This window comes from Eptatretus burgeri, chromosome 1 (assembly GCF_056783735.1).
Source record: "Eptatretus burgeri isolate ZD-2024b chromosome 1, Ebu_testis_v1, whole genome shotgun sequence".
Taxonomy (NCBI): domain Eukaryota; kingdom Metazoa; phylum Chordata; class Myxini; order Myxiniformes; family Myxinidae; genus Eptatretus; species Eptatretus burgeri.
Genome location: NC_140961.1, coordinates 135,957,102 through 135,972,114, shown reverse-complemented (window position 1 = coordinate 135,972,114; position 15,013 = coordinate 135,957,102). Strand labels below are relative to the sequence as shown.

The 15,013-nt window shown below is 43.3% G+C and overlaps 1 protein-coding gene across 6 annotated transcripts in view; it reads left to right on the top strand.

The window, feature by feature from the left end:
- The window catches only part of LOC147035510 (helicase senataxin-like), a 442,380-nt gene that overhangs the window by 323,261 nt on the left and 104,106 nt on the right, over nucleotides 1–15,013 (top strand). For 5 of the 6 annotated variants that reach the window (XR_015062693.1, XM_085899543.1, XM_085899524.1 and 2 more), the window contains one exon: nucleotides 4,042–4,149. The exons of the other annotated variant lie outside the window; for it this stretch is intronic. Coding sequence is in view for 4 of the 5 variants with exons in the window: in XM_085899543.1 (XP_085755669.1) it covers nucleotides 4,042–4,149 (108 nt within the window). In the remaining variant the exon portion in view is untranslated. The remainder of the gene's footprint in view (nucleotides 1–4,041; nucleotides 4,150–15,013) is intronic. 6 annotated transcript variants of the gene reach the window in all.

The following is a 15,013-nucleotide window of genomic DNA, read 5'->3' as shown; positions in this document are numbered from 1 at the left end:
AGGAACCATCCTTTCGCCTACTCGACGGCATACAAAAACCCTGCGTGAGGAACCGAAGATTTCAAATTTTGATTCATCGGTCCATCAGACCTTCTTACAAATTTCAATCATGCACTGGTGGTGCTTCATGGCCCAGGCAAGCCTCATTTTCTTATTTTGCCATCTTAGCATTGGCTTTCTTACTGCCACTCGACCTGTCAAACCTGCAGCTCGAAGTCTTCTTTTCACAGTTGAAACTGTGACTTCTTTACTTCGACCAGTGTTAAGCTGTGCTTGAAGCTGCTGTCCTCTGAGCACCAATCACGCAAACTCTTGACTTTCAGAAACGTGTCTGTCAGACCTCTTCCTGTCAGAGTTTCTTCCAGTTTCCAAGTGCCTTTTGATGGTGTAGGAAGCTGTACTCACTGACACCTTGGCTCCCTTTGCAATCTCTCTAAAGGAAAGACCTACACTTTGAAGGGTAATGATGGTCTGTCTGTCTTCCTTTATTAATTGTCTTTTTCTTGCCATTATGATGGCAATATCCTACTTCCTGCAGTGCAATATTGTCCAAATAATGCTTCAGAGGGTGCAGCAACACAGTCTGTTCCAACACTGCTTTTATACAGACAGAGGGTTTGTAACTAATCAACAAAAGTTGGGACACCTGTAGGAATTGTTTGCATCAACTTTCAAGGCTTAATTTACCTCCATTGCTGCAGAACAGCTGCAGTTACTAACCCATTACTTGTTCGTTTTAAAGGGCCTTTTTAACAACTCTGAAACTTACATTATTTTTCAGTTTTTGGTAACCGAAGCATCTTCTTTCTTTTTTTTTTTTACCTCCGGCAGTTTACTGCTTAGCTTTGTACTATTTCAGGTTATTCACTCAACTTGAACTGCTTAAATTTCAGTAAAAACTGAAAAATGGGGGTCTTCTAAAACTTTCGACCGGTAGTGTAAAAGCATCTCTTCCCTAAATAGGTGTGATTTTATTGTCATATATGTGGTGTCGGCACAGTTATGTTATCAGAACAGTTACAGACAATCTTGTGCCAGATTTGAACATTAATAACAGTTGTATAATCAGAATAAGATTTTCTCAAATGCCCACTCAGTGAAAATATTGTACAATACATTAATTTAGACTTCAAATACAATAATGAGGTTTCTCAACCAAACTGGCATTGTGGTTCGAACATCCACTCTGAGTTTGGAAGGTTGGCTGTGATTCTGACCCGAGCCGAGTTATATGAAATACTTTTGAAATGGTACTTGCTGCTTGCTCGCTTCATGCTCAGCATTCAAGCAAGTGGCTCCCAATCTTTTTGAATGTGTGTACCCCTCCGAATCCTCCCCAAAAAACTTGCAGGCCACCACGTATGACTATCAAACAGTTGAACGATTGAAGATTGCCACCATGTGTAAAGGACCCTTGTCTGTGAATATATATTGGAACTTCTTTTTTGAAAATATTGGCACGTTAATATCCGCTGTGGTAAGTGTAGATGTGCTTGCGCGTGTTCAATGCACTCTCTGCATCTCTTTCTCAACACGACAGAGACTCATCAACTTGTATTTTTTGTCCTGCAAAGCCATCCCGACAACCAAGTTGACTTAATAAGAAATGTGTGCAATGATAAAAGTTAGCTTCATACGAAGTTACATGATGACTGGATGGAAAATGTGGCCGGCATCATAAAAAATCAATTTTCTGCAGGCATGGGTTGCAGGGCCTGCAGGGTGTTTTACGTTGCAGGGATAAACGGCCTTGACCACGCTCCGCTCAGCCTCAGCTGAATAATGTAATTAAAGAAATAGTGGAATTGCACAAAAATGAGTAACAATGGCCAAGCGAGGAACAGAGTGGGAAAGAATTAGCGTGTGTATAAGTGATGGTAGATGTGCATGTGTGAGGTCGTGATGAGCAGCACATTTGAAAGATTGAGGTGAGGATGAGGAGACGATGGACACAGGGAGACATTTCCATAATTTGGAGAGTAAGGGGATGAATTGATGCAGGTTGGAAACAATTTTGGACTTTGGGAAGGTGAGCAGGTGAGGGACTCTTGAGTAATAAGTGTGACCTCATTTTAATAGCATAGAAGTTAGCAGGAGGAAGGAAGATAGCAGGAGGAGGAGGAGGAGGATAGCAGGAGCTCAAATATTAATAGCAGGAGGAAGGCCAGATGTAAACTTGTATAAAATACAATCCCCACCAACTTGCTGCTGGTGGGAGAGTTGCATACACTTTTCCTGTACTGGGTATCCACCTCCTGTCTATCTTGTCACTTTGTTACATTTTTCATGTCAAAGTGCTCAGCTGGGTTTATGTCTTCCCTCACCCATGGGTTTGTAACACCCCCTCGAAGCAACTCGGTGAAAAATTGAGGCATTAAAATGCTCTTGTTGTACTTCACAAAGTAAAGCTGTATTGTGGGGCACAGTCTTTCACATAAAGGCAAAAAGCGAGCCAGCTTATCAACATTTAGGGCATTAATATTACAGCAATAAACTCAGAAAGCAGCAGGCTCTTGTGGACCAACATCATGGATAAATTTGCTGCTTGTAAGGTCCCCTGACATGCAAAATAAACTTGTTATTTATAAATTAACTTGACCTTCCTAGTGAAGAAATCACCCATGTTTTATTTTTTAATCAAAAATGGGATAATTAGAGGAATATTTCGATCATTTATTGTGCTTTTCACAACTTGCTATGCCCCGCCCCTAAAAAAAGTTGACTTCAGCGAATCGCAGCGTGACGTCACATACAGTAACTCGCACAGAGTGGATTGATTCGAGATCTCTGGAGTCTAGACTCTAGACTAGTCCGATAAATCCGTCGTCCGTCTGACTAGGCCGATAAATCTGACGTGCTGTAGCTTTTATTTATTATTCTCTTTTTTCATTGTTTTCTACTGGTGCTACATGACGAGAGTAGGAATAAAATAAATAAAAATGCAACAACGCCAGATTTATCGGACTACTCGAGATAATTGTGTCACAAGATGTGTTCTGCACACAAGTTTTCATCATATCCGGACAGCGAGATTGCTTCGTTTTATGCCGGAGAGATACGGCCCATGACATGCGCCGGCCTTGTTTGTGATTAATTCGCCGCGGGGCAACATGTCCGCTGCGCTGTTCACATCACCTTACTGAAATATTTCTGATATCGAGCAGTATGCAAGTCGAATTTACATTATTGAATTACGAATAGGATTTAGTCTAACCAGTTGTTATTTCCGAGTCTTCCTTCGATGTCCTCCTGATCATCATGAACTCCGGGAATTTCATCGCCATTTTTCTCTGCTTGTCCTGCTTCGGGCTCAAACTGGTAAGGCCGTATTTAATTTCCAGCTGCCTGAACTTCACCTCCCGCGACTACGTTATCCGACAATTCTCCATCTGATTCAGACCAAAATCCTTCATTTCTCTCACACTCACTGTCGTTGCCAGACAAGTGAAAGTCCATGTCATCCATTATTCAAAAACAAATGTTTGATTTTTTTTAACGCAGAAATGAACGAAGCGATTGAGTCGACCAATCAAATGTGGAAACACACAGCAAGCCAATAGAATCACGTAGACCACCAACCCGAGTAATTAATGTTCAGCATTTGACATACTGTATATGACGTCATGTGGGTTAAGCCCCTTTCAGGAGAATTTTTAGGGGCGTTCCCGAAGACATTTGTTTTTTATAATTTTACATTTTACAGAATGAATATTGTGAGAAAACATTGTCAGATCTGAAATCACGATGAAAAACTCCTCTAGGACATATATAAATGAAATTTATGTACTTTGGCATGTCAGGGGACCTTTAAGTTGGCTGTGCATAATCGACAATACCCTGTATTAAGTGGGAGGACTAAAATACGGACACAGCACAGTCATGATTGCTTAAATGGCCTTTACCTGTCCCTCGATTACCTTGGCTGAAATACCCTGTTTGTAGATTATTAGGTTTGCTCTTCTCATTGTGAGTATGGTATTGTCTTACTTCTTCCTCTTTCTTATTCTTCTCTTATTTTTTTTTTGTTTTTTTTGTTGGCAGGCTGCCCAGAGTACCGAGATAAACTCACTGGTCCCTCTACTTAATAAGTGCTGCAAAATGGTACTTGTGGGTGATCCGGAGCAACTCCAACCTTCTGTTCTCTCCAAGGCATGGCTGGGTGTGGGGAGGGGGGAGGAGGGTTGGGTTGTTTGTGGGCCTTGAGCCATGGATGTGTTGTATTTTGTTTTGTCCCAATGTGGAGCAAGCTTTCTAAAATCTGCGGATGTGGACATTGAAATCAGAAAACTTGTGTCTAAGATGCAGGTGGCAAAGGAGACGTGTGACTGCCAAATGAAAGTGTTCATGCAACACCTTTTTTCATGTTTTAAATTTTTGACGAAAAACATGTTCTAGTTAATGGTTTGCTTACATTTGAGTCCTTTCATGAGTAATTTGGATGCATCCTTTCATGAGTAATATATTCTGTTTATGGTGGCAACCATTTTGAGTCTCTGGAATTTGCATGTCTTATATTGGGCTTTGCTTCGACTGACAAAAAACTCCTGGGGTTCTGAAACTGCTTTTGTTATTGGTGGGGTCCCAATTAAGCCTGCAAAATTGAAGTAACATTGTTCTACGAGATGTACAATTGAATTTGCCATTGCACACCCAGGCCATTTTCTATATTTTCTCTCCTCTGTTATCATTTGCCAGCAGAGCCTACACCGTCGCTTTGCTGACGGATCAATTAGTTGGACGGTTTGCCAAAAATTGCTATGTTGGTCACTTTGACATCACTTTGTGGACTCAAAACAGCCGCTGAGGCCAAGGCCACATAGCTCATGTTTACTTCCTTCACAAAGTTGTATCTATAATCTGAGCTCAGAGTTTGTAGTTTCCACCTCTTCTCCCATCCACCTCACCCCAGCTGTACATCTCTTGCTGCTAGAGATGACATGATGTCCCCAGCTCCCTCTGGTTATTTTTCCCACTTTGACAGGCCCCTCCATTTTGGGAAAAAAGGAGAAGGAAAGGAAGATAAATTTACCCGTGCATAGAGTGCTTTAACCCCTCCCCCTCCCCCCCACATCTCCTTCCCGTCACCCGTCCTCATGTCCCACCCCCCCTTGCCCCCCATCTTCCTGATAGAAATGTCTCACACACGAAGACAAGCTTTGACAGGCCCTCCGTTTTTTTATTTCGGGGGGTGGGGAAGAAGGGGAGAAGGACAAATTTCCCTGTGTGGAGTGCTTTAACCCCTCCTCCCCCCTTTGCCCCACACTCGTCCTGATGTCTCTTCCCGCTAGAAATGTCTCACCCACGATGACAGTTTGAAAGGCCCCTCCATTTGGGGGGTGGGGGGAGGAGAAGGCAAGGGTGACAAATTTACCCATGCGAAGATTGCTTTAACTTCAGTGTTGCCCAGGCAAAAAAGAAAATTGCAATACCCTCTGCCATCATTAGATGGTGCTTCACAGTACACATTTGCCTTAAAAATTTACCACACCCCCGTGTGAGGCCTTGGCCACGCAGCCGAGGTTAACCCCCACACAAAGTTGTTTCCCCAGGTGTGGAGTTTGTAACTTTAAAATATGTGGCCCTGCATAAGGGAGAGAGACAGACAGACAGACAGACAGACAGACAGACAGACAGACAGACAGACATAGAGAGATATCCTTGCAGCTGGCCCCCACAGCTAGCCACAGGCTAACCACCCTGTGTTGTTCTTTGCGTCATTCCTTGAAAAATCAAAACTACTCAAAACCTTACAAGGTCTTTGTCCATAGGTCAACAAAGTACTGCTTTTATTTCCACTATGGGTTGGCACTCCTGCATCACATCTGTCTCTTTTAGAATCTGGAATCTCAAATTTCAACATACAGACACATCCCATGATGAGGCAGAAGAACAGTTACCTCTTGCTCTTGCATCACAAACATATTTGGTGCTGTCTTTGTTGTTTTTTTTTTAACTATCTCTGTTTAATCAAGTTTCCGCTACTCCTTCAGCCCTCTCACCCTCAGCACGTCCTCATGGATGCACACATTCCTCCAGTAACCCCCTCCTGGTTGAACTCCCCCCCTGTAGACAACTGAACTCATTGTAGACAACTGAAATTTTCAGTGATATCTTGATTATGAGTGAGTAACACGATCTGCGAATTTTGTTAAGTTTAATTGGACAATATTGAAGTTATTAAACTTTTCCTGGGGCCCACTTTTTGGGGGTCATCCTGTAGCTCTATCACCTTTCTTCCCTGATCCGCCATATTGGTTCACGAGTCAGTAAGTGACCACTATATTGGTTATGGGTGTGTGTTGGGTAGTCAATCTAGTCTACCCTTATTATCAGTATTTCCGTCGATATGTTTGTTGGGTAGTCGATCTAGTCTACCCTTATTATCAGTATTTCCGTCGATATGTCTGTCTGTCTGTCTGTCTGTATGTATATCTGTTCGGTCCAATGCTCCGTTAATACAATGGCGATTTCGATGAAACTTGGTTGGTAGGTTCATACCATGACCGAGTTGTGTGCAAATGAGAACCGTTGCTATGGACCCATCTGTTGCCTAGCAACGGACCTTTGAAATTTTCAAAAAAATCTCATTTTTTTTTTTTGAAAATCAAAAATCTGGCCACGAGCGACTGTGGGCAGTACATTCAGCCATATTGTCAAAAATTTCCAGCCTGATCCTATGAAAACTGTGGGAGAAGATAGACTTTGAATGAACCCTGGTCGAAAACAAAAAAACGAAGTTCGTTATATCTCAGAGACTATGAGTCAGATATACATGAAACTGGTATGGTAGGTTAATGGAATGTCCTAGTTATGTGTGAGAACCGTTGCTATGGACGCTTTTGTTGGCTAGTAACGGCTGAAAAACGACTAAATTCGACTTGATCGACTACCCATGTCCGCCTACCGGCTTGTCTGTCTGTCCCGAGCATAGCTCCGTGGGTTTTGATCCGATCTTGATAAAATTAGGGTGCGAGGTTTGATTCATGATCGAGTGTTTTCCGGAGAATTCGCGTGCTGCGCCCATTATGGGCGGAGCCATGCCCAAAAAACGTGTTTTTAGGGGGTAGCCGGTTTCAAGTTACATCTTCTCCGAGGGGGTTTGTCAAATCTCGCAGGGGTTTCGGTATTTGGTTAGCCCAATGGCACCTGCCAATGTTAGCCCAATGCACACACTGAACCCCACGGAGCTCGATTTTTTTTTCATTTTCATCCCAGGGTCAAGGTCACAAGGTCACGAACTTAGAAAATGTCAAAAAAAAATAATAAATTGGGCATCGAGCTCCTAGGGTTTTCAACTGTTTCGAATGAAAGTTGATATGCAAGTAGTGCTCTTCGAGTACTACAACTTTCATCATTTATGTTATTCCCGATTCCCACCAGTTTGCCCATGGTGTCCCCTCGAAGGTCAAACGAGGACAAATGTGTCCAAGAGCAGCGTCCTAAAGGTTTTGTCTTCACCAGAAGAAGAACATGAAGAGGAAGAAGAATAAAAATAAAAACAACAACAACAACTTCCGATATTTCTTCACGTGCCGTCACGTCACGTCCGTCATTGACGATCTTCGTTCATGACGAGAAAACAGTGTATTTACGAAATTACAATATATTAAATGGAATAATCTTTAAATAGTAACGTGAACTTTTCGAAACTTAAAAGCAAATGTCCGAATATATTTAAAAGTTCATGATAGACGCTCTCAAAAGGCACCCTCAATGCGAGGATGTGTACAGGTGTTTAGTATTTAAGGAGATCCGGATCCTGTATATAAAAGAGCTGAGTCCTAAAGGTTTTGTCAGAAGAAGAAGAAGAAGAAGAAGAAGAAGAATAACGCCGAGCTCCCTTAGAGCAGCGTTCGCTACGCGAGACGCTGCTAAAAATAAAAAAGGCGAACAGTGTACATTGCTCATGAACCATCGCCGTCTCCAGACTTGTTATTTTTTTTTTATCTTGCCAAAGCGAAGTTTTTGCAAGATATGTTATAGTCCGGCAGATATGTGAAAAAAATGTGCCTTTAATGATACAAGCATGAAATTTGGCACACTGCTAGGGCAGTATCTTACAAAGATTTTTGGATATAGGGACATTCCAGATTCTTCCCAGAGCCAAAATGGCGGCCATTTTACAAAATAGCCGATTTTGTGTTGTACAAGGAGGATACATGTGGATACAACTATATTTAAGAAGCATACCAGTGGTTTTTTTTAAACTAAATATAGATTCTAGCAAATAAGAAATAGCAAATAAAGGTGACAAAGCGTGAATAAACCATTAATTTGGTCATTTTTTGGTGCATTTTTGCACTTTTGGATGGTTTTCTACAACAAACTCTTCAGAAAACTGTTATCAAGCACCATGGAATGACTGTTGTTCATTTAACACTCTTGAACTCAGAGGAAGTGCTTCTGTTTGATCCCAACATCAACTTACAGAGTCAAAATTATACAGTGGAACCTCTAGATCCAGGTAACAGAGTCTACTATGATGCATGGATACATGTGTACATGTTACATAATTATCATCTGTGATCTCTCTTGTCCCAGTTCTACTCTCTTGTACACTCCCCACCACAGTGACATAGAGCTGTGCACTGGAGTGCAGCCTTGACACACTTGCACTGTCGTCTGCATCCCTTTTTGCAGCCACACCTTAGTAGTTGCCGACATGCCTCAGTTGCCTCTGGGAGGGTTGTCCAGTATATGTCCCAGCCATTATCGGTGTGAACCCACCCTCAGTCACTGGGCGATGGGAGCTCTGGTGTGGACTTCATCATCTGGCCCCAACAGTAGCCGGCTTGGTAGGTAGCTCTCTTGATGTGCTGTTTCAGGGCTTCACGAGTTGGTGGGAGAGCATCTATTGATCTGCCATTCTGGGTGAACAGATGCTTGCGACACTCATTGACATGTTCCTGGCAACTGGTGCGATCATAGAGCACAACAACAAAACGCTCCAGTGCATCCATGTGGTCATCTACGGCTGAAGGAGTTGGTGTGGCAGCCAAGGCACAGAATGCTGCAGTGACAACAGTGACCTCATCACAGGCTTTCCAGGTTTCCCATGCTTTTTCTTCCCCCTGCCTCCGAAGCTTGAAACGGTGTCTCATCCAGTGAGGGCATGGAAGAATGGCAAACCTCGACACTTGTTAGGTCCCAGTGCCACAGACATCTCGTGAGCTGCCAAGAACCTGAAGTTCTTTCCTGTGCCAAAAGCAACCCAGAGCTCATCAATGTCCAGACGTCCAGCTGCTGTCACTGCAAGGACCACGACATCAGTGTCTACTGTACGGATCGACACTTTGCTGTATCCCTGCCTCACAGCATCTTCAGCATGGAGTAGCATTCTTGTGTCAGCCTCTTCATGGCTACAAGGGGCAAGACCAGCAACATCTTGGGCCTGCGTACAAACCACATCTTTGTGGTGGGTGCTGATGACTTGTTTGTCTGTGTCTGTTGTTGCTACTCTGGTGGCTAGGAAGTCAAACAACTCCATCTTGTTCTCATCTGTGCGAAGAAAGGTCTGCCAGTTTACAGGAATGGAACTAGATGGCTCGACTCGTCTCCTGATGCCTTTGCCTCGCTTCTTCCTAGTGTCTGCCTTCAAACTGTCTGTGAGGTATTCATCCCAGACAATATCCATCCTGCTCGTATGCTGCAGCTGAGATGTGATGTATGGCAAGAATACTTCTGATGCATTCTCGTTGAAGGTCTTTGCTGTGCCAGGTGGCAGCATACTGATGATTGCTGCACCATCAAGGATGATGACTTCAACTGCTAGACTAGCAGCAGCAGCAGCATTCTCCTGTGGAGGGACCAGATCTTCTAAGCAGCCAACCAGATCAGACTTTGTTCCAAGTCTCATCTTGCCCATGTGTGACAGTGCAGGGGGACATGCTTGGTTCTCATGTGCGAAGAACTCATCAAGATTTCCATCACGTATCTGGGACGCAATGAACAACCTGGAGAACAGGGAGCAGTCGTTCTTCAGAGATGAAACCTGCAGCTGTGCTCTTGACTTCTCTCTGACTGGAGGTCGGCTGAAGAGAGGGAGGTTGTTTCTCTTGATTGGGTCGGTGATGGGCTTTGTCTGGTTGATAAGTCTCTCATGGACATAGCAGTCATGCGGTTCTTGTCCTAGCTTCTCGATCTGGTGTACAGTATTGATAACTGCTGGGTCTGCCAGGTCTCTGCTGTCTAGCACCAGGAGATCCTTGCTGTCATCACAAAATGGGTTGCCCATCTCCCCCATGACTTGAGTGAGTGAACGCACATCTCTAGCAAAGGCTACCTGTGTGTGCTTGGTCTGCTCGTGGTGTTTGTGAACAGCCTTCTTGGTCTCTGATGTGGCCTGGAACTCAGCCATCACTCTGGCCATCTCTGGACCAGATACCATCCAGCGGCGTAATGCAGCGGGATTCTCTGTCAGGCCTACAGCTCCTCCGTCACCCTTAACTAATGCGTTATTCTGCTCGTGGGCTCGTGGGAAATATTCATGGAGTCTAAGTTCCTTTCACCAAATTTGATTTTTGATCTATTTATATTTCCAGAAACAATATTCAGGTAACATTCACATGCATGATCATATTGCAGAGCTCTTGTTCCAGCCATGCATTATTGCGATGGTAAACTGTTATCTGTGTCCCTCATAGACCACCGTAGATGCATTTTTTTAGTCAAATATGAAGTAGATAATGAAGCATGTGCATACTAGTTGATAATAATCATATTATACTCACTACATTGTGTTTTGCACCAAGCACATATGACTTTGCTGACCTTGTAGGCAGAATTTGTTATTCGTGGCAGCCATTTTGTAAAATGGCCACAATTTTGACCCTTGGGGTAATCTGGAATGTCCCTATATCCAAAATGTTTCCTAAGGGTATGCTATAAATTTCATGCTTGTATCATCAAAGGCACAAAACTACCAGAATATTTCACATATCTGCCGGACGATTAGTCAGCTTGTATGTTTTTTTTTTGTTTGTTTGTTTTTTTTGTTTGTCTGTAATCACATATAAAAAAATCTGCAGAGCACAGTTATCATTGGAAATTTTTGTAACTTCGCATATCAGAGGCCTATAGAGGACCCTTTCAGCGCACAACATTTTGAAGGTCAAGGTCACTTTGTCGCAAATCAGGGGAGTCGACGAAACCCTTATTTTTTGAGTAATTTTGATCGGATCGTCTTCAAACTTCATGGGAATATAGTTCATGGTCTGGCGCTCAGCTGATTAATTTTTGGTGGCGATTGGCCTTGACCTTCATGGTTAGCGCCTAAGGTCAAACATATTTGACCCCAAGGTCAAATTTTCAAGTTTTAGGAACCATATCGTGTAGTACCTCAAATTGAACACCTCGATGAGTGCTTTCTAGATATGTCAAGCTTGAGACATTATGACGTCATTTGGTGACGTTATGAGGCAAACGCATATTTTTCATGTTACTCTGTAAAACGATTCTCATCGGAATCTCTCGTAGGCAGATATTCCTCAAGGAGTTACTCCTGGTGGATAGTAGCTCTGTTCACCTCAGTGTGACCTTAAAGAAGTCACACGTGGTCACCTTTTGGCAAGATACGGGTCACCCTGCGGGTGACATTGGTTTATTTTATTTTTTATTTGGCCTCCATTCAATAGTGGACACTGCATCATCGGCATTGCTGCATGCTCATATAAATAATGAAAATGTAGAGTCAGAGCCACATTTATCTGAATAGCTTTGTGAGTAAAGATCCTTAATATGGCTGTCATCAAAGGATTATGTTATTATGAAAATTGTGAAACCTTTTTGGGGGGATTATGAAAAGTTACAGACCAAAACAAATTATATCCTCTTTTTGGTTCACGAGTCAGTAAGTGACCACTATATTCGTTATGGGTGTGTGTGTGTCTGTCTGTCTGTCTGTCCCGAGCATAGCTCCATGGGTTTTGATCTGATCCTGATAAAATTTTGGTGGGAGGTTTATATCATGATGTAGAAGTGTTTTCTTGAGAATGGGAATGGTGCGCCCATTATGGGTGGAGCCACGCCCAAAAAAAACACTTGTTTTTAGGGGGTAGCCGATTTCAAGTTACATCTCTGAGGGGGTTTGTCGAATCTGGCAGGGTTTCGGTATTTGGTTAGCCCAATGGCACCTGCATAGCCCCACGGAGCTCGATTTTTTTTTTTTCATTTTCGTCCCAAGGTCAAGGTCACATGGTCACGGACTTAGAAAATGTCAAAAAAATCAATAAATTGGGCATCGAGCTCCTCGGGTTTTCAACTGTTTCGAATGAAAGTTGGTATGCAAGTAGTGCCCTTCGAGTACTACAACTTTCATCATTTACGTTATTCCCGATTCCCGCCAGTTTGCCCGTGGCGTCCCCTCGAAGGTCGAAAAATAAAAAAGGCCACCGTGCACATTGCTCGTGAACCATCGCGTCTCCAGACTTGTGTTTATTTTTATTTTTTTTCATTTTTTAATTTTTTACAAAATTGAGGTTCAGGGAAGAGAAAGCTGACAAATTATGAACAGGAAGTGGGGCAACAGTTGGGTAAGCCGCATGCATTTTGCGGTTGTTGAGTGTCAGAGAGCTGAGAGTGCAGGAAGACTGGAGGAGATGCAGTTAAAAAACAAGATGCCGTCAATCTGCTCATGGAGAGCTACAGACTTTGTAATTTCACTTTAATGTGGAAGATTGCAATTATGATTCGAGCTTTGGATTCCACCGAATCCAGGATAGACAGACATGCGATCGGGGGCACCATCTCATCGGAGAGGGCACCACACCATTGAACTATGGACAAAGACCCTGTAGAGAATGTAAGGAGCTGTGATTTTTCAAGGAAAAACTCAGAATGATGGGGGAGGCCCAGTCTGCAACCCACGGCTGGTTTTTTGAGGCCAGTTTGCTACATGGTTGGTCTCGGAGCGATCATGTGTTGAATATGAGGCTGATAAGTTCAAGAGACTGAACCTCTTCTGGTGGCTGACCATGGAAAAAGAGATGTGGGCGAGTTTGACAATTTTGGAGCGACAGAGTAAAACAGTGTGATTTTACAGGATTGAAGGATATGTTCCATTTATCAGACCAGCCTATAATAATTTCCACATCAGCAGAATGACACAGCTGCTGTGTCTGCCTGATGAGTAGGATGGGGTGCTGTGTGATGCAATGTGGTGTCAATTGGAAAAGGGAAGAGAGGGTTTTTTTCCAGAGCATCTGAAAGGTTGTTTCTGTTGATGATGAATAAGATGGGCCAAAGCTGTATTGGGGCATTCCAACCACCACTGGGAGAGGAGAGGAGAAGAGTGGAGAGGGTTCCATTGACAGTAATGTGTTGACTGCATGAGTGGAGCAAGTCAAAGTCTCGGATTGAAGGCAATGTTGTATGCTACAGGTAGAGAGCTTGGCAACAAACCAGGATTCCAGAATATGTGGAACACCTGAGATGTGTCCAAGGAGAGGACCTTGACCTTTCATTTGAGATGTAGGGCCTATCGTCATTACTGAGAGAGGAGCAGCAGCATTTACACAGTTTGTGACTGGGACACAATCCAAAATGATGGGAAGAGATGAGGCCTTGTGAAAACAGGAGACTTGACATCAACAGCAATGATCGATTCAATGACTTTGCTTCCAATTGAAAACAAGCTTACTGGTCAGTCGTTGATAGGATCTGTTTTTGCACACATCCTGTGGAAGTGAGTGATATTTGCTGACTTCCAGGTAGACTGTGGGTGGCCAAAGCAGGACATCCTGAATAGTGCAGATTGAGAAGCAGAACAGGATTTTGAAAACATGTGCACTGATGCCATATAGCCTAGTCTCTGAAGCAGGGATGAGTGCACAGAAATTCCCTTACCTTGTTGGGTGACAAAAACACAAAGTCCAGTTTGGCACTGGTTACGAAGGGGTAAGATGGCAACAACAATGTGGGTTTTTAAGAACACGAAATTTGGAGTTCAGACATTCTACTTGATCTCAGGCAAAGCCTGCAGTGGGGAATCATGCACCAGAGATGGATTGGAAAATGCACCACCATGATTTTGAGGAAGGAGACTATATGGAGAATTTAGCCATGAGATTTGCAAATGTTTTCTGACTTGCCTGATTGAAGATGGATGCACATGTTGTGAGCCATATGGATTTACTTAAAATTACCCTCAGTTGAGTTTGTTTTCCCTGTTTAAACAAGGACAAATGTGTCCAAGAGCCGCGTCATTCCACCAGTCAATAAAGGTTTTGTCTTCACCAGAAGAAGAAGAACAACAACAAGAAGAACAACGCGGAGCTCTCTAAGAGCCAGCGTTCGCTACGCGAGACGCGGCTAAAGAAAGCAAGCTGTTGACCACACCACCTCCGCACACAATTTGACTGTTTTGTTTGATTTTTCAAAGAAAGACTTGGATTGACGGAGGATGCCCAGTCTGCGGCTGGTTTTCGAGGCTAGCATTACTGGGTATGCTTGGTGTTGGCTTAATGGTTTGGGTGGTAGGCTTGGGATTCTTGGGTCCTGAGTTTAAACCCCACTCAGCTGTTGAATTAATACCAGGTGGGGTTAACTCGACTTGTCATCCTTCCAAGGTCGGCAAAATGAGTGCCAGCATGCTGCTATCCTGTGTCGGAGTGGTGACCTGTCCAGGATTGTGCCAGTAGCCAAGGAGACTGCTCAGGCAGCACCAACGCTCTGCACAGAGTATGGTCCCAATGGATGGATTACTTGGTATGTGGTCGGTCCAGGAAAGGTCATGGTTGATGATGAAGCCTCAAAATTCAAGAGACTGAACCTCCTCCAGTGACTGACAATGTAAACGGAGAGGTGCATTAGTTTGATAATTCTTCTGGATTGACAGGGTGAGACTGGCAGGATTTTGAGTACAAATACCTTGATTAAAAATAAAATAAATTACTGGTGGTCACCATTCTTATTTTCTGACTATCAATGCTTGACGTCTACATTTGCAAAGGACCTTGCACCCTCGAGAGGCATGTGACAAGGCCATTGCCAGTTTTATGACGATTTTACTGTTTAA